General features: G+C 36.0%; 1 protein-coding gene across 5 annotated transcripts in view; it reads left to right on the top strand.

Annotated features, from left to right (window-relative positions):
- ARHGAP32 (Rho GTPase activating protein 32) overlaps positions 1 to 20080 on the top strand; it is a 368512-nt gene that overhangs the window by 341770 nt on the left and 6662 nt on the right. For all 5 annotated transcript variants that reach the window (XM_031960907.1, XM_031960906.1, XM_031960908.1 and 2 more), the window contains 9 exons: positions 363 to 507; positions 963 to 1045; positions 9130 to 9237; positions 9589 to 9734; positions 10969 to 11164; positions 13262 to 13407; positions 15286 to 15357; positions 16551 to 17423; positions 18038 to 19014. In XM_031960907.1, coding sequence (XP_031816767.1) covers positions 363 to 507; positions 963 to 1045; positions 9130 to 9237; positions 9589 to 9734; positions 10969 to 11164; positions 13262 to 13407; positions 15286 to 15357; positions 16551 to 17423; positions 18038 to 19014 — 2746 coding nt within the window. The remainder of the gene's footprint in view (positions 1 to 362; positions 508 to 962; positions 1046 to 9129; positions 9238 to 9588; positions 9735 to 10968; positions 11165 to 13261; positions 13408 to 15285; positions 15358 to 16550; positions 17424 to 18037; positions 19015 to 20080) is intronic.

Raw genomic sequence — 20080 nt, forward strand, 5'->3', positions numbered from 1 at the left:
CTAGACACAGTAATTTTGATCTAGACCAGCTGCCTTCAGCCCTAATTTCCAAAAAAAGCTTTGACAAATTTACCCTTCAGGATTTAAGGATCTTATTGTCAAGAATGGCCACTGTATCCTAGCACCTGTGATAGTAGGCTATGTTGGTGGTGGTCATACCATTATCTATTGTATAGGAGGGTTAAAAAAAGCTATGCTTTTTCAGAATATACAAATTTAGATCTAATCAGTCACTTATTGTTAGTCACATTCCAGAGAGAAAGAGAATTCTTAGGACTTCTTTTTAGAAACTTCCTTTCTTCTAATCTAGTCTTCTTTTGCTAACAGAATTTGATTTTGTTCTTTCCATGTATTTTCTTTAGGCATGAATTTGACTCTGAACATATTCCCGACCTGACAAAAGAACCTTATGTTCAAGATATACATTCAGTTGGTTCCCTTTGTAAGCTATATTTTCGAGAACTTCCAAACCCTCTGCTCACTTACCAACTGTATGAAAAATTCTCAGTAAGTATGCACTGATTTGGAAGCAAGTTAGTTTAAGGCTGGGAAATTTATTGTGGGTTTGTTGAAAAATCAGAAAGAAGACAAGCTGATTGGTTTGGCCAAATGCAAGTGAAGGTTTCAGAGCCAAACTTGAGGCGTAGCAGAAAGTTTTCTTTATTTTTCCTCAGTCATTGCCAATCACAGTCCTTGCTGTTTCAGCAGGTTTTCTCCCCTATTTAATCTCTCTTTTTCTCACAGAATTTTTTCACCCAGCTTTTATGATTGTATTTCTATTAGTTTCAGTGATCATATATATATAAATCTTCTTTGTAACTTGTGTATCAGGGACAAAAACACAGGTTGTGTATCAGTGTGTCAGGGTCAAAAAACTCAATTTGGAAATTGAACTAAGTTTAAAGAGTTTCAATTAATAATTCTTTTCCAGCAAAACCTATTTCTCTATCTTTGTGTTACAGGATGCAGTTTCTGCAGCAACAGATGAAGAACGACTCATAAAAATCCATGATGTCATCCAACAGCTCCCTCCTCCACATTACAGGTTTTGCCTTATGTTTAAATATTAGGCACTAGATGTATTGATACCTAAAATTGGGCTATTTCCTTGGAAAGCTTTTTAAATTTATTCCAGAAATAATTTGGGGGATTGGATTGTAAATAAGTTTTTTATTATGATTATCATGATAATTCTTTTTAAAAATTTCCTTTTAAATTTTATATCATTTAACTTTGTTTTATCAGCACGTCTATTTAGTCTTGAGTTCACTATACCTTTAATTAGAGAAAATTAACATTTTGTTAATCACAAATATTGGTCATTTCACATAAAATATTTATGGTAATTATTAAATTCACTTCCTTGGATATAAATTCATTAACTATCCCATTCACTTGAATAAGCTGTTCAAGACATTTTCTTCTGTTCTCAAACTTCCCATGCCATTCCTTCCCACATTCTCAGCTTTCCCAAATTTTTTCATATTTCAGCCAAAAAAGCTGGGGCTTGTCATTAAGAGCTCCTTTTTCTCCTATTTTCTTTATCTCACATCCTTTTGATATCATCCTCTACTCTCTTCTTCCTTTCTTCTTTCTTATGAAGGAGTAGTCTCTCTACCAAAAAAGATTCTATTCCCTACCATCTTTTCTAGCACATTATCTCTACTATCATCTTCCATTCATCCTAATTTTTAGTCTCTCCTTATCGATTCCTTCCTTAAAATTTACAGATATTCCCAAGACTCCCTATCCTAAAAAAAACCCAAAAAACAAACAAAAAAAAATCCTCCTTTTCAGTTGATCAACCTCACTAGCTTTCACCATACCTCTCTCTTCTCCTTGTCAACTAAATATCCTTTGCAAAAGCCATCTTGACGGGATGCCTTGCACTTCTTTTTTTTACTCGATTCTAATCTTTTTTGAACTTTAGCTTCATTTTTAAAATTTTTTCACTTTTCTTATTTACTATTTTTACTATTTATTTACTATTCACTACTTATTTACTACTAATTTTAATATTAAAACATTTTTAATATTTCTTTAAACTTTTGATTTCCAGATTCTCTCCCTTATTCCCACTCCCAGCCCCCATTAAGAAATCATATGTGAAATTATTCAAAACATTTCTATAAAAGCCATATTGTGAAAAAAAACATAGATCTTTCCACCCTAAAAAAGAAATCTCTCAAGAAAAATAAAGTTTAAAAAATAGAGAAAGTATGATCTAATCTGTACTCAGATACAATTTCTTCTCTGAGTATGGATGGCATTTTTCATCATAAGTCCTTCAGAGCAGTCATGGATCATTGTTCTGCAGAGAATGGCAAAGTCTTTTACAGCTGATCATTCCAGAATGTTGCTATTACTTTATATACAATACATTTCATTTTGCTTGAGTTCATGGAGGTTTTTTCCAAGAACATCCTGCTCATTTGTTCCCACAGAACAACAGGATTCCATGACAATCACACACCACAGTTAATTCAATCATTCCCCAATTGATAGGCATCCCTTCAATTTCCAATTCTTTCCCTGAGAGCTGCTACAAATATTTTTGTACATATAGGTCCCTTTCCTTCTCTTCCTTTTTAAAAAAAATTTCTTTTGGTATTCATGTCTAATAGTAGGATTGTTAGGTCAGAGGATATGCATGAATTTATAGCCTTTTTTACATAGATTATATCTTTTGATCATTATCAATTGGGGTACAGCTCTTTTTTTTTTTTTTTTTTTATAAATTTGACTCACTTCCCTTTATGTTTGAGAAATAAGGCCTTATCAGAGAAATTTGCTTCAAAATTCTTTTTACAATTACTAATACTAACTGTATTTCCCCCTCTCATTTATCCTATTTTCTCTCTGCTTTCACTCTGCCCCTTCTCAAAAGCATTTTGCTGCTTGCCATACCCTCCCCCCATATGTCCTCTCTTTTATCACCTCCCCCCCATCCTATTTCCCATTCACCTCCTATTTTTCTGCAGGAATCCTGCAGATTTCTATGCCCATATTGAGTGTGTGTTTTTTCCTCTTGAGCTCTGATGAGAATAAGGTTCACCTACTCCTTCTCTCCTCCCCTTCTCCACTGTAAAGGCTTTTTCTTCCTTCTTTATTATGGCAGATAATTTGCACCATTCTACTTCTCCTTTTCCTTTTCTCCCAGTACATTCCTCTCTCCCTCCTTAAGTTTATCATTTTTAAAAAGATATTATCAAGATATTCAACTCATACCCTTCAGTGGTTTTGTGCAGCTGTTTTCAGAAATCCTTCTAGGGACCTAACCACAAACCCATTTTTCTGTCCTGGAAATGTTAGGAGTGTTCCCACTCCACTGTGTCTGTAAGATCTAGTGTGCTAAAGCAACAGAGTTCTGTATTGTTGACGCCCAGGCTTAGGGCTGGCTGGCCTGGCCTCTGCTGGGATTATAGGCCCAATTCTCACCCCATTCCATAGACCCTCTCTGCTGACCTTCCAGGTCCTCCTAGGGCTGAGAGGTCCAGAAGCTACCAGTACTGCATCTGATTCGGAGGTCCCGAGGTGACCTTGTTGATGCTGGGACTGGGCCTGGGCTGTGCTGGCAAGACCAGCTCCCAGATTGCAATGGGGCTCTCACTCTGGTCCCACAGACCTTTTCTGCTGACTTTCCAGATCTTGCTTGAGAAGTCTGGAAGCCTCCAGTACTGCCGCTGATTCAGAGGTCCTGCTTTGCTGATGTTGGGGTCAGGGCCAAAGCCGAGGCTGCTTTGGCAAGGTTTGCACCGGGATTGCACACTGGACTCCCACCCTGGTCTCACAGACCTTTTCTGCTGAGTTTCTAAGTTACCTTCAGCTGGAAAATGTTCTACTCCCTCTTTTGGGGTGTTCTGTTGCGCTAAAATTTGTTTAGAGTCATTTAAAGGAATTTGGAGCTGTTTGGGAGAAAGTTAGGCAAGTTCCTGCCTTTACTCCACCACATGGCTCCACGTCCTGCTTCTAACCTTATTATTCAGTTGAAATTTGCTTGCTCCAAAGTTATCAGTTATTAACTGTTAAATGTAATGGCCGTTTCCCATTCCACATGTGGAATCATTGCAACATTTGACACTGTTAGTCACTTGAGAGAATTGGATATATTCTCTTGGGTTTTTTGTGGCCTCAGTCTTTTTTGTACCACCGTCTCCACATAACTGACCATTCTTTCTTACATTCCTTTACTGAATCTTCATCCATGCCACTGTCAGTGGCCCATCCTCTTTTTTCTCAGTACTCTCTTAATGACCTCATTAGCTCTTGAAGATTTAATTTTAATCTCTAAATAACTGATTCCTAGATCTCTATATCCATCCCTCTTCTTTCTCCAGAGTTCTAGAGACATATTACTAGTTGCCTATTGGACATTCAAACTGGATGCCACAAAGACATCATAAACTCATTCTGTCCAAAATAAAAACATTTTACTGCCCAGACTCACCCTTCTCCCAAACTTCCCTGTTACTGTGGAGGGTACCAAATTCATAATCTCAGTATCATCCTTATTTCTATATTTACCATTTCCTCCACATATCAGGCCAGTTGCCAGATCTTATAGTTTTGCTGTGCCTTATCTCGTATGGGTGTCCTACTGTTCACTACACATCTGCCATCAATGACTCAACAATAGCCTTTTAATTGGACTCCCTGCCTTGGGTCTTTCTTCGCTGTATCCTCTGCACAGCTGGCAAAGTGTTTTCCTAATGTGTATGTCTGATCATTTCACTCATTCATTAAACTCCAGTGACTCCCTATTACCTCTAGGTTCTAGTCTTAGAACAGTACTTGGCATTATGGAAGGCTGTATTAATTTTATTTCCTTCCTTCTGGAGATAAGCATAAACTCCTCCGTTTGGCTCTCAAGCTCTCTACAGCCTATCTTCTTTCTGTTTTAGTCTTCTCTTGCCTAGTTTTGCCTGCCATGAACTCAGTCATCCAGCCATAGTGGACAGCTTGCTATTTCCTCATACACAGTAGTCCCATCTCCCACCTACATGCCTGAACCTTGAGTGCTGTCTTTTCAACTACTGCCCCTTCCTTCACAAACCTTTATTAAATCCCATCTTTTTCAATAGGCTAATACTTTTTCCTTTGAAGTGACTTTATAGGAACAGAGACTTAGTGGTCCATCAAGTCATTTTTATATCCATTTATTTTTTGTATGAGGGAAATTCAGGCATAAAGTATTTAAGTGACTTTTTATGTCATTTCTTTAAGATGTGTCAGGGTTTATTCTGATTCCTTCCCAGGCCTCCTGATTATTCCTACCAAGTTTCCTGCATTACCTGCTACAAGAAAGAGACCACATAAGGAAAAAATAGTTGAGAGATTTTGCTATTCATTTAGATATGTTTAGAAAGAGTCAGTGTAATTTTGCTAGGCTTGTCAGCAAGAATGTAGCCTATTTAGTGACATCATATCATCCCTGAGATAAGTGATAGAGCAATAGGCAGGAAAGTCCAAATAACCAATATTTTTATTGGAGATCTTGAAGTGTATAAAAGCTTGATAGGATCCTGCCTCTGAAACTTAGCTTCCAAGCTCTCTAGATTTCTTTAAAGGAGACTTATATAGCTTTCTTCCCCAGAAAGGAAGTCAGTAGACACTTGCAACAGACTGTACCTGGGAATATGGCCTAGTTTCCCTAAGTCTGATTCCTATCATTGTATATCAAGCACAAATATGTTAGGCTTCATTTTCCTTGGGAGTAAAGAAGAGATCCTTATAACATACTGTAGTAGTAAGGATAGCATCTTGTCCATCAACAGTTCCTTAACTCTCTATACCTCTATTATATACTTATTTGCATATTATTATCTCCCTCATTAGACGATAAGAAAACAGTGAGGCTTTTTGTTCAGTGTCTGGAATATAATAAACAACTAAGCTAAGAAATTGAAGTTAATGTATTTATATACAGTATATTAAGCTCTTCTATTTGTATAGAAGTATGTATTTTTTTTATTGAATTTCTTTGTTAATGGAATCGCAGGTTCAGTCTCTATCTTTTTTCACTCCTTCATGCAGTCTTTATTCAAGTCAAACTGGTCAGCTCCTGTTGCTGCTAAGGTTTAGAATATTTTAAGTTCTCTACTGTAACCACTTTATTAATTATCCAAAGAAAATAATTTGATCCCATCTTGGCCCAGTTCATCCCTCCTTAGACAACTCCATGGCCTCTTCATTGCTAAGACCTCACTAGACTGATGCCAAACTTAGTTCAGATGCTCAGCTGATACAGACCACTGCAGCTCAGAATTCCTGAGCTCTAGAGATCTGACAGCCTCAGCCGTTTTGTAGCTCAGATTACAGGCATGTGTTACCACACCCACCAAATTAATGCAGTCTTGCAAAATAGATTTCCAAAGTGGTTTTGTCACAGAAAAAAAATCTCTTTGGTCTGCAAAATTAAGTCTCCCAATCCTGTGGAGACAGAGTTCAATGGAAAGGATTTAGGATTTGAAGTCAGGAAGACCTGAGGTCAAATGTCAGCTCTGCCGCTATTATCATTTATTTGACCTTCTATAAGTCACTTCATGTGGACTCTGGGCTTCAGTTATCTCAAATGTAAAATGAGGGAGTTAGACTGATTTTTGAAGTTTCTTCCTGTTCTAAGTCTCTGATCCTACAATCTATCTAATCCTCTAACTAAAAGCCCCACTTACACAGCAAAGATTAAGCTTAATGAAGAGCTTGGTTTAAATTCTCTAAGCCAGGTTTTTTATTTGAAAAATATGAATAATAATACCAGCATCAGTGGGTTTTGTGAGAATCAAATAATATAATATTAGAAAAATATATCATTTTATAATAATGAAGTATCAAGAAAGACAGAATTATTATTTCTATTAGGGTCATTTTCTAGATTCTTATGAAATCTACACTCCTTCTTTGAAGACTTAGATATGTGAAGCAGTACCTTCTCTGAATTTCAGAACAGTAATACACTGTTTATTTGTCCCCTTCTCACTATCTTTAACACAAGAAAAGGCCTATAATTTAGATATCTCTCTAAGAACCAGGAGCTAAATTATTGTTCTTGGATAAAATTAAATATTTCACTGACATCACCTGCTTAAGCTGAAGAAGATGGAACTTCACCAAATGCCTCAGTAACTAAGGTTCTGGTGCTTTATCTTAATGGATGTAAGGTTATTTTTTTAAAAAGAAAAATATTGGATAAAATTGTACAAACAAAGGACAGGCTCTTGGGATTTCTTGGGAAAATAACTCCTTTCCCCAAATTCCTGAATATGCTTCCCTCTAATGGATATTGAAATCTACTATCTTCTTTTTGACTGTTGCTTAGGGTGTTTAAGAACCAATTAGCTCTTGATGGAGCAGAGAATTTTAATTAATCTGTAGTTCATATGTCTGCTGTGTGCAGAAAATAAATTGGTATTTTATTGGTATAACTTGACAGGTTAATCAAATGACCAAAAATGCTTTCTTGCCAGAGAGATGTTTACCTAATTGGTGGTGATGCAGTAGCTTGGTGGAAAGAGGCTTTGATTTGGATTCAGAAGAATTTAAACCCCTACTTTGCTTCTGACTCTGGGTGAATATGAGCCAGTCATGTTATCTGTGCCTCCTGTTCTCTTGTATAAAATAAGGCCATAAGAGTCCTTCCAGTTCTGTGAGCCAGGGTTTATTTTTGTTTGCTTGTTTGTTTGTTTTTTAATTTAAGTGGTTTCCAATTTACTAAAACAGTTCACATGGAACTCTGTTGTTTGAAACACCAAGGGTCTTTCCCCTAGGAACGATGTGACAAGGATGGTTAGATTGCTTTGCCTAGGCCAAAAAAGCCCATTTTATCTTTAATGAGAATAAGTTAGTAGAGCAATAGTACATATCTCTGTGTTTGTTTTAAGGCTTGAAAAGTGCTTGACACACATTATTTCATTTGAAATTATTTCACAACAGTCCTATAAGTTAAGCACTGTTATTCCCATTTCATAGTTGAAGAAACAGATTCAGCAAAGTTGTTATTAATCTATGGGCACACAGCCTCTCTCTCAGTTTGAACCCAAGTCCATCTACAATCCTGTATGTGGAATTTCCTATTACTAATAATACTGTACAGATCATAATACTATAGAACCTGACCACCACTTATGAGAAAACTTATTTTTTTTTCCATCTGAGGAAGCCAGAAATGTATCTCTCTTCCTTGCTCCCCACCTCAATTTCCCCTGCAATTAGAGTGAGGACTTCTTGGCTTTTAGATAACTGAAGTAACTTCTTAGCCCTAGGATATGGTCTCCAAAAATAGTGGTGAGAGATGAGGTCTCTAAGGCAAGAGACCTCTCTCCTTTGTCACTTTCAGACATGTCCTTTGAACCACTGGAGCCAAAGTGAAAGCAGAGAGGGAACATAGTCCTGGATAGCTAGGGGGCACAATGGATAAAGTATCAAGACCTGGAGTTAAGAAGATTCCTCTTCCTGGGGTCATATCTGGCCTAGCTGTGTGACTCTGAACAAGTCACTGAACCCTGTTTGCTTCAGTTTCCTCCTCTGTAGAATAAACCAGTGAAGGAAATAGCAAACTTCTCTAGTATCTCTGCCAAGAAAACCCCAAATGGGGTCATGTTAGACACGATAGTAAAAAGACTGAATAACAACAAAAGCATAATGCCAAGTATTTGCTGACTCAAGAGGAAGAAGAAAGAAATCTTACTTATTAGCAACAGGGAGGGAAGGGTAGTTTCTGTGTCACAGGGACACCTGACTGGTGCTCTTTTTCCAGGTAGTTGTTCTTGACTTATTGTAATTAAGCCAGTTATATATAGTCAGAGAATGTCAGAATAAATGGTTTTCTAAACATTGGTTCTATGTGAATCAAACTTCCTCAGTTCTTTTTTTATTGGCTTTTTAAAGTTTTTAATATTTGCAGTAACCACAATCAGTCTCTACAACTCCCTTTTCCCACTTATATGATAAGATAAAATTAATTGATAGCAAAGTTTTCTTTTTTTAAAGTTGTTTTTGATTTCCTTTTTACTATTGAAGAAATAGACTTAAACTAATAGGACTCCTCTGCTGACAAGGTTGTGGAATGAAATGCTAATTGAGGAATATTTTCTGTCTGCTCATAGATTTTTGTGTGTTTGTTTCATTTTCCAGAACACTGGAGTTCTTAATGAGACACTTGTCCCTTCTAGCTGACTATTGTTCCATCACAAATATGCACGCCAAGAACCTAGCAATTGTTTGGGCTCCAAATCTTCTAAGGTAATCTGTACTTCCTGTGTTCAGTAAACTTGTCATAAATATTACATTTATTATAATGCAAACCTCTGTGCTGCCACATAACAGGTGCTTAATAAATGTTTATTATGAAATAATTTAAATTTAAACATTTAAAGGTTTGATTTAAAGAATTAAAAGTAGTTTATAGCATTTTGACCACAGGAAAGTCATTTACTCTCTTTGCATCTCAGTTTCTTTCTCTGTAAAATGAGGAATTTGGCTGACATCTCTCAGAATCACTTAAGTTTCCTTCAACTTTAGAATTCGGTGATTCACATCCCAGTATCTGCTTACCTTTTAAAATTTCTAATTGTAATTCATTTTACTTCATAGATCAAAACAAATAGAATCTGCCTGCTTCAGTGGAACAGCTGCCTTCATGGAAGTGAGAATTCAGTCAGTAGTAGTTGAATTCATTCTTAATCATGTGGATGTTCTCTTCAGCTGCAAAATTAGTGCAGTCATTCAGGATGGGGCAGGTATGACTAAGCACATATTGATTCACATTTCTCTCTATAAAAGTAACTTTTTCTAAAAGCATGTAAATGGGAAAATTAGTTTTCCCTGCTATATGAATATAAAGAGATGATGTTAGACAATTTTAAAATTCATTTTGCAGAGGAAACACCATACCGTGACCATTTATTGTGAATAAAGAAAATACCACATGCAGGGGGAAACTGTCAACCTTAAACACATGGTAGTCTTTTTTAGTAATGTAGCTTTTTACCAAATTATATCAAAAATAGTTTTTTCAGTGATGGCATGTTGATAAAGATATCAAAAGTTGAATTTATCTCATCTTCGCTGAAAATCTCATCCTCCTTTTAATTTTCCAAATTTTTGTTGGTAGCACCACCGTTTTCTGAGTCAGGGAGTCATTCTTTCCATATTCCTCTCTTTTGCGTCCCACACTAAATCAGTATCTATAAATTATTTTTTTCATCTCCCCTTCTTTCCACTCTTGTTGTCCCAATTATAATTGAGGCCCTCATTGGTAATGGACATTACCATGAACTGTGGAAATGATCTCCAACTTCTTGCCTCATCTTTCACCTTTTCAACCTTATTTCACATTACTTTTACACTGTCCAATTGGATTACTTGCTGTATCCATGTTTTGTTCTCTTGTTTCCTGTTAGTGACTGACCATAGTATCTTCCTGTCTTGTAGCAGACTATTTCAAACCCAGGTTCTTTTCTGCTCACTAGAATCCTTGTTCTCTTTTAAGAGTCAGATCTGGTGGAATCTCTTCTGTGATAATACCTCCTACCTCCATATTGTTTTACTCTAGTGCTTAATGCTTTGTACATAATCAGTACTTAATAAAGGTTTTTACTTTGGTTCATTCATGTTTTCCCTGGTTTCTCCTCCCCTTGTCCATCAGAAGTTATTATCCTCTACTTGAACATCATGCATTCTGGCCTATATTATGCTCTTAATGATTTTCTAACAATGTTTTAGTTATTTTTGTACATGATTTATCCCACTCCTCAACTAGAGTGTACTTTTCTTGAGACAAAGGACTTTTTTACCTGGGAACATCTAGTACCTAGCACAATGTAGTCTATTGTAGATACTTAAATATTTCTTGAATTGAGGTGGTATTCTGGATATTTTTAGAGCAGGACACAGAAAACTATCTAAATATTTTTGTTAAATACACACCTACCTTTTTCCTGTACTAGTTTAATTTGACCTTTATACTTGCAGCTTCTCTTTCGAGGCCCAAGTCCCTGTTGGTATCTTCTCCATCCACCAAACTACTAACATTGGAGGAAGCCCAGGCACGAACACAAGCTCAAGTCAATTCTCCAACTGTGCCCGACAATAAATATATTGAAGTGGGAGAAGGGCCTGCTGCACTTCAAGGAAAATTCCACACTATAATTGAATTTCCTCTTGAAAGGTGAAGTAACTGATTTTCATTCAGATTCAGGTTTTAGTCCTGTATTTCAGTGTTGTAACCAAACAAAAGTGCCAGAATAGTCTTTTTGCTTGGTATGACATGGCATCCAAGACAAATAGTGAGGGACACCTTGGATGGTAGTGGGTTCAACTCTTTGGAGTTTTTGAATCAAAGGTGTGTGACCTCTTGTCAGGTATGTTCCAGAGGATAGTTTTGTTCATATATGGATTGAATTTGAAGACCCTGAGATCCCTTCCAACTTGAAATTCTGTGATTGGGTAAATAAAATGGATCATTTTAATAAGCAGCTTCATGTAATTGAAAATAATTTATTTTAAAAAAGTTTCTACAAGGATAATTCTTGAGTATTCAATTTCTACTGTACATAAGTTAATTTTCTATCTGATATATATCTATACATATATATACATATATGTATACATATACATACATACACACAGAAAGATTTGTTTTAGTTTTGTGTTTAATGTTGAGGTGTAACAATTTACTTTTAGGAGGAAATGCCTGGTTATAAGCAGTGACTAACTTTAGAACAGATCTTATATTATCTATATATTATATAGATATATGTATTATAGGTAGATAGATCTATATATGTAGATCTATATGTCATATTAAATTATATCTTTTTATATATTTATAATTCTATATATATTATCTAATATCATATATATTATTTATGATTACCTGTAAAGTCCCTTTCTGTCCTAAAATTCTGTGGTTCTGCAAAGTAACTGCAGCAACTACACTATCTTTTTCTTTTCGGAGTTGGAAAAGACTTCTGAGGCCAGTTAAGCTCTTTACTTAATTTTACTTGTAAATTAAAGCATAATAGATTTGAAAGCTCTGATTGGAAGTCTTTCCTATCATGTTTTAATTTAGATATAGATCTCTAGAGTCTAGCTCTATACCCATGAAGGGAGATAGTCATTTTTATATTAAGCAGAACCAATGTGTTTTCTTAGGATCAGTACCCATATTTTAGGCTTTCTTCCCCCATTTCAGTTATGTAACTATGATAACATTTCTTAAACGTGAAATTAAGCCATAGATTCTTTTCTTTACCAAACTATTTCAGATTTTTGAATCCTGATACTAACAGTGATTACTTTAAATATATAGGATGCTAGTTTTTTTTACCCTAACTAATATCTCTGACCTTGATCTCACCTATTTTGCTTTTTTGCTTAATCGTCTTTTGCCATACCTCCTGTTGTCATTTTTCTACCTTTGTTTGTCTTTATATTCTACATCATACATGGCAGTCTGGCTCTTTGCTTGCTTTATTGTTAGGGAAAATAACATGCCATACTTTTAAACACCCCTCTATTTTAAGACATTCCAATTTTTCTTAACTCTTATTATTTTGATTTTCTGCTGCGTGCATATCTCTGTTTTGTTATACACATAGACACATACATGTGTGCGCATATATGTAATCATGTGTATATATGAATACCTTTGATTTGTAACCTTGTTTGATAGTAACATTGTTCTTTGTCACATATTCTTTTTTCCTATGTTTATCTCTATTCATGTATATAAAGAAAAATTCCCCATCAAATATAAGGTCTGCAGCCCTCTTTAAAAGTCATAGTATGTAGAACCTAAAATTTCTCTTTCCTAAATATTTCCTATTCCATTTTTAGATAAGGTCATATGTTGTCAATATTAAAAAGAAAATAAATCAATATGAAGCAGTGTGGTTTAGTGTAATGAGAAATAGATTTTTAATCAAGAGGACCTGGGTTCAAACTGACTTTGTTATTTTCTTTGACCATGAATAAGTCCCTACACTTTTCTTAAGCGACTTGGACTTAGAATGCTGTCTAAGATTCCAGATAGCTCTGAATCTGTGATTCTACAAAATTATAGTGTTGTCACATGGAATTGTTTAGTACTATTCAGTTATCTGATTTGCTTGATAAATGTTAACTTCATGGTATGCTAAACAATGTATAAAACTATTTCAGTTTAACATTTTCCAAGCTTCTTGTATTTCCCATGTGTCTTATTTTCTTAATAATTTGGTTCTTGGGTATCTTGGCATCGATATTTTTCTCTTCATTGTCTTAGAAAAAGACCCCCAAATAAAATGAAGAAATCTCCTGTGGGCAGTTGGCGTTCCTTTTTCAATTTAGGGAAATCATCATCTGTTTCTAAACGGAAACTTCAGCGTAATGAGAGTGAGCCTTCAGAGATGAAAGCAATGGCTCTGAAAGGTGAGTGCTTTCCACTGGAGCTCACATCAGAATTTTTCTTCTTTACTCAAGGTCAGTGCTCTTCAGAATCAGTATTGTGACCTTATCACAAGGAGACACATGGCATGACCCCAGTGGATGTTTTATTAATTAATTAGAATGTTATAAGATGAGTTCCTTCTCTTGTCTCGATGTTGACAAATTGTGGTTTGGGGGTCTAACACCACTACATGCATTCTTGATACATTATCTGTCTCTCACACAGCTTTCTCCTGTCATTGGCCCCAGAGAACTGTTATGATTTAACTATCACCTGCAGTACATGTATAGTCAAAATTCCTTACTATTCTGTCCCCAGTTTATCTCAAAGCTGTAGCAGCCACTCTTCAACAAGTGGGCTCTGCATGACTCCAGGGTGATTCTGAGGAAGAATCCTATGCCCTCTCTCTTTTGCTTTTAAGGTAGTATAGTTTAAGGGTTAGCCTTTTGGTTTTAGATAGATGGATTGCATTCTCCATTTGTAGATCTCATTGTATTATCTTTGAATTTCTTATTATTAAGAATACTGCCAGTCATCCAACTTTGCAAACTTAATGTCATCCCTTAGCTTACCTACACATTCATTTACCAGATCTTATTGTTTCTCCCTGCAATATCTCTGACCTCTGTCTCTTTCTCTCTACTTACTCAGCCACCAGTCTAGTTCAGGCCCTCACTGCCTCCCCATGGTGGTTTACTGTTATAGCCTATTTGATCTACCTACCTCAGTTCTGTCCCATCTGTAATTCATTGTCCACATAGCTAAGATATTCCTAAAGTATGTCTGATTTTGTTACTCCCTTACTCAGTAAACTCCTGTGGATCTCTGTTAACTCTAGGACCAAATATTATTTCATTTTGTCTTATATTTAAAAATTTTCTAATTTATTGGAAGTTTGATAATGTATGCAATTGTAAGTCAATGTACCCAAATTGGGAATATGTACATTTAGAGATTAGGAACACACAATGTAAAAAGTTTGTTTCTTCTGAGTATATATTCAGTAGCATATTATCTGAACACATTATCCCACAATATAAATATCATTTACATTTTACATATAGTTGAGATATGCTATTATAATACCTTGGACTACATATACAGAAGTTACTCTAAAAACTAGTAATAATATAATTCAAAGAGAGACACAAAGGAAATTGTTTTACGCAAATTGTATTAATATATAACATTTGTAATTGGATATATGTAACTTTCAAATGCTTTGCATTAATTTTAATACTTTTTTTTGTAGTGAATGACATCTTTTTGTTTTGAAGAATACCTTAGTACTTAGCCTATCTTTCGATTTTATAGAATATGATATCCAATGTGATATCTAATTGCAAAAACTTTTTTAGTTATATAACATTAACTTTAAAAAAAATATATATATATATATATATCTTTATGGCTTATTGGCTCATTGGTAAAAATATTTAAATGGATCAGTATAAAAGCATCACTAGAAAAACAATTCCAAGTACACAAACCTTCCCAACTAACCTTAGTAAATATATTCATTTAGGAGGGAGAGAGCTCTTTGGAGGTGTCATGTATTCAATTCAGCAAATATTTGATGACTGCTTTTTTGTACCACTGGTTTGAGAGACAGAAAAGAAATAGTTCTTGTCCTTTAGAAATAAAAAAGTCTTTTAGAAAGATAAAATGTATAAGTATAAAGTAAATAGACAACAATATAAGATAGTATTAGACAATGTGCTAAATTGAACATATGAAAAACTACCGAATGGGCTTGACAGTCATTAATTTAACCATGTAAATGAAAAAATGATGTTCCTTTTTATGAAAGATATGTAGATAATGAATAATAAAAATATGCTCTGGTTTTGATTCTTTAGGGAGCAGGACAGAAGGAACTCTTCGCTCAGCTAAAAGTGAAGAGTCTCTTACTTCTCTTCATGCAGTTGATGGTAAGAATGAAAGCTCCAGTTAACCTATTATTTATATATATATATATATATATATATATATATATATATATATATATATATTTTTTTTTTTTTAAAGACAGTAGCATGTCTATATTTTGAAATATCAGTCATATCATTTGAGCTATTGTCTTATTAAGTACTCTATTTATATTTGTTCAGATGAAGTTGTCTCATGTTTTGCTCTTGCTTTTGTACATATACAATTCAAGTAGTTTACATTTGGTAATAATACCTGATCAAAACTTGATGTAAAATAGTATGTTTGTTAAATTTCACTGGATGGAGATAGTACTATCCATTAAATGATTATAACTTTACACGAAAGAAAAAATCAGTAGCAAATCTATTTAGAATCATAGATCTCGAAGTTAAAGATTTCAGAGGTCAAATGGTTCAAAACTCTGCTTTGATTGTTTGTTTGTTTGTTTGTTTTTTTAATAAATGAGGAAAGTAGCCTCTCTGGAGGTTTAGATTCAGCGTCACTGTTGCGTCAACATAGAACAGTTCTGTAAGCTGAAGTTAATATCATTTATCCTTTTCACAATGTTGTTTTAAAGAATTCAATACCAGTAAAGGTCTGTGTTTAGGGAATTTAAAGTTTAAGAGCATAAATTGGGGTTCTAAACCTTTTCTTGTTCTTTCCCCCCTCCAAAATAAAGTAATATTTTGACTTCAATATAAAACACTTCCAATCCTAATATGTGAGAAAAAGGGAGAAAAAGTTTTGTTGTGATTATATGCATTTTAAAATTATCATGTACAAAAATTGTGTCTTTGTACTTAGCTCCTTCACATTTCCATGTGAGGTGACTGATTAGTTGGCCTGAGGCATAAAGAAAAAAGGGAACTTGCTCAAGGTCACAAATTGAGTCAGTGGTAAAATTAGCAATAAAACCCAGGAGCTTTTTGTCCAGCTCTTACCCCATCCATCAAATGTTACCTTCCTGCCTCGCTTCTCTCATCTCAAATCTGCAGTTGTTTGGTGTTCCACATTTGCTTTTTGGATTATATTCTTTCAGTACTACATGGTCTATATGTATTCACTGGCTATAATCAGAAAGAAAAATGGGACATATTCCTTCTTTTAGCAAAATCATTTTGGTTGGTAGATGACTACTCCTGATGGTGTATATCTGTGACATTAATTATTGGATATTATTATTTATTACCAGGTGATTCAAAACTTTTCCGACCCAGGAGACCACGGTCTAGCAGTGATGCATTATCTGCCTCTTTTAATGGAGAAATGCTGGGAAACCGATGTAATTCCTATGATAATCTACCCCATGACAATGAAAGTGAAGAAGAAGAAGGACTCTTACATATTCCAGCCCTCATGTCTCCTCATTTGACTGAGGATGTTGACTTAAGCCCACCAGACATTGGAGTAGCCAGCTTGGATTTTGATCCCATGTCATTTCAGTGTAGTCCTCCCAAGGCTGAATCAGAGTGCTTGGAAAGTACTGCCTCCATCTTAGATTCCATGGGATTTTCCAAGGACAAACCAAGCACAAGTAAAAAGGAAGCAGAGGCAGGAAGTCAGTCTCAGACTCCTGGCAGTACTACCAGCTCTGAACCTGTCTCTCCACTTCAGGAGAAATTAAGTCCATTCTTTACTCTGGACTTAAGCCCAACTGAAGACAAAGCCTCCAAGCCATCCTCATTCACAGAGAAGGTTGTTTATGCTTTTTCTCCAAAAATAGGACGGAAATTAAGTAAATCACCCTCTATCAACATATCAGAGCCAATCTCTGTGACTGTTCCCAGTCGAGTGTCTGAAGTCATTGGCACAGTTCCAAACTCAGCATCACAGAATGTATCTTCCCCAACCTGGAGTAAGGGCTTTGAAAGTGACATCATTAATAGGTCCCCCACTCAGGTAGCAATGATGAGAACAAATGAGACAGATTCCCGAGAAGTATGCCAGCCCGAAGTCCACTCCTTGGACCAGGCAGCTGCTGAGGCAGTAGAATTGCCAGGGAAAGTGGAACAGGTCATCTCCAGTGGCCAGAATAAAGCTGTACCTTCTGGACAGACTCAGACAGGTATTGTTGGTTTTCCCCCATTCTTTCTTTAAGTTCAAAGAGACCTACAATACATTATGCCACCTATGCCTTTAAAAATAAAAAAGGGAAATATACTTCAGAGAGCTTGCTTTTCAGGGTTTTACCAATGATTTGAGTCCTAATAAAACTCTTGAGAGCCAATAGCCTCTCATCAAGGCCTCAAAGTTGTTTTTGTTTCTTTGGACAGTTAAAATTCAAGGATAATTTTTGCACAACTTTGTAGTTCTTGATTCAGGTATTAGACTTTTTAGTAACAATTTTCCAGCATCTGAAGGGACTTTGAGAGCCCCAAAACTTGTTTTCTGATTATTCTTTTTCAAGCCAGGGGAGGGTATCTGCCTTCTCTGGTTTCTGTCTCTGTAGAATCCAAGAGGAAATTGAGACCTCTGGACAATTTTAGTTTTCCTTCTGAACCAGCTGTATTTTCTACAGCTTTTGCATGTGGTACAGAAGATCAAGGATGGCTATAATGAGATGTGGAAAGCTCATGGTTTTGTTTTTTGATTTTTTGGTCAGAGGGGAATATTTTGTTGTCCATGCAGGATAACATAGACTACCTTTTCACTCTTATTTTTTTTCCAATTTCCTACTAGGAGCAGTTGCCCATGACTCCCCTCAGGATCTTGTTCCTGTCAGTTCAGTCTCTCTTATCCCACCACCACCGCCTCCAAAAAATGCCGCACGTATGTTGGCCTTAGCATTGGCCGAGTCTGCCCAGCAAGCTTCAACTCAGTCATTGAAGAAACCAGGGAATTCACATGCTGCTTGTCCAAATTATGAAGACACTACAGCAGCAATACCAGAAGATAAACAGTCCAGTGCTTTTAGTAGTTTTCCTTTAGATAAGACCTGTTTCCATTCTAGTATGCCATCAGAACAGCTTCACCTTGAAAACACTCCATCTGGAAACCATGATCAGCTTAAGCTGGGTATAGCAGTGACTGAGGATCACGCTAAGTCAATTCCAGTTGAATCTGAGGAGGAGCCATACCACTCAGTTGCTTCGCCAGTGAATCAGGCCCACACAACCTGTTTTTCTGGAGACCCAGAAAAGGTTGAAATTCCCATGGCAACTTTAGATGATTCCGACAAGATTGATAGTCTTGTTCTTTTGCATGAAAATCCAGGGAAGACCAATATTCGAACTGTTTCTTTTGGGAACCAAGATGAACCTCATATCCACTTTTCCAGTGAAGAGCTTCTTTCTCCTTTGGATACAGCCGCAGATAAATCACAACTTTCCTCAGAACCTGAAGAAAAGGTAACCCCAACTGTCGGTTTGCCTGTGGACAAAATCCACCCTCCTCCTGGGGACCCTGTAGACAAAGCCACTCCTGCTCCAACAGCTTACATGCATACTCCAGCACCAAGTGAAACAAACACCAGAGAAACTAACTGGGATATGGTTGGACAGCCTCTGTCTTCTGCTGACCTTGTCACTACCCTTCAGCGTTCCCATAGAGCTAACCGTCCTCCTCTATCCCATTCTTCTCAGAGACCAGCAGAGCAGCAGCTCTTAGTGGGACAGGTACCAGCAGCAACTGGTGTAGGACTAAATAATTCCCACAAGGTAAGAAGAGGAAGGGAAAGTGATGTGGAATGTACCTTTTCCAACGGTATGTTTATTACTAACAGGTGTGATGAGCCATTTTGCTCAGGTATGATTGTACACATTTGAATCCTATGGAATGCATCTGAAAATGGTGTATATTTCAGATTGGAATTTTTTGGTAATTCCTAAATTGAGTGACTTCTCAAGCAGTTTGAGTTGGTGCTGTTTGGTAGCTAGCTTTCTGTTGGTTTTGCTTTGGGAATGGAGCAAGACAGCATTATTACCAAATCACTGTAGCTTGATTTTGTCTTCTCCCTTTTCTTCCTAGGCTGTTCAGGTCCTTCACTGAATAGTAACTCAAAGGAAGCATGGTCTGTTGAGTCAAACTGGACTTTAGGTATCAGGGTTTACAAGTTCTTTCTTTATGTCCACCACTGACTGACTGTGACTTTGGGCAAGTCATTTAACCTCTGTGCCTCAATTACAACTACCAAAAAAATAGGATAACAGATTTCTTGTATGTAAATAAGACATTTTATAATTCCTATCTATCAGTCACTAGAAAAATGTAAAAAAAAAATCTCATAGAATTAACACTACTAGAAACATTTTTAAAACTTTAACTAGCAGCTTGGATCACAAGCACTTAATATCTTGAGAGAATAAATATTGTATAGGGGTACTAAAAGTTAAAATCGAGATGATTTTTTATTCTAAGCACTGTTGGTTTTTTAATGTCAGCTGGAGTAGGTCTTATAGCACAGTGGAAGTGTGAAGGGATGAAAGTTGAAGTACCTTGAATTCAGGTCCTGCTTTACTTACTTACAACCTGAGTATGGATGTCCTTGGACAAGCCGCTTCACCACACTGGCCCTCAGTTTTCTTTTATGTAAAATAATAGAGTTGAACTAGCTGACTTTACACTTCCTTCCTTTGGTGGTATCATTATCTTGTGAATCCTGAGTGTGAGCAAAAAGGACCTGGATTTCTGGTTCACTGAGGAGGATGCCATTTTTAGAATCCCCATCTCTGGCTTACAATAATAGTCATGTGGTTAAATCTACCTTCTGCCTCTCAGGGTAGA

Source organism: Sarcophilus harrisii, chromosome 3 (genome assembly GCF_902635505.1).
Source record: "Sarcophilus harrisii chromosome 3, mSarHar1.11, whole genome shotgun sequence".
Taxonomy (NCBI): Eukaryota; Metazoa; Chordata; class Mammalia; order Dasyuromorphia; family Dasyuridae; genus Sarcophilus; species Sarcophilus harrisii.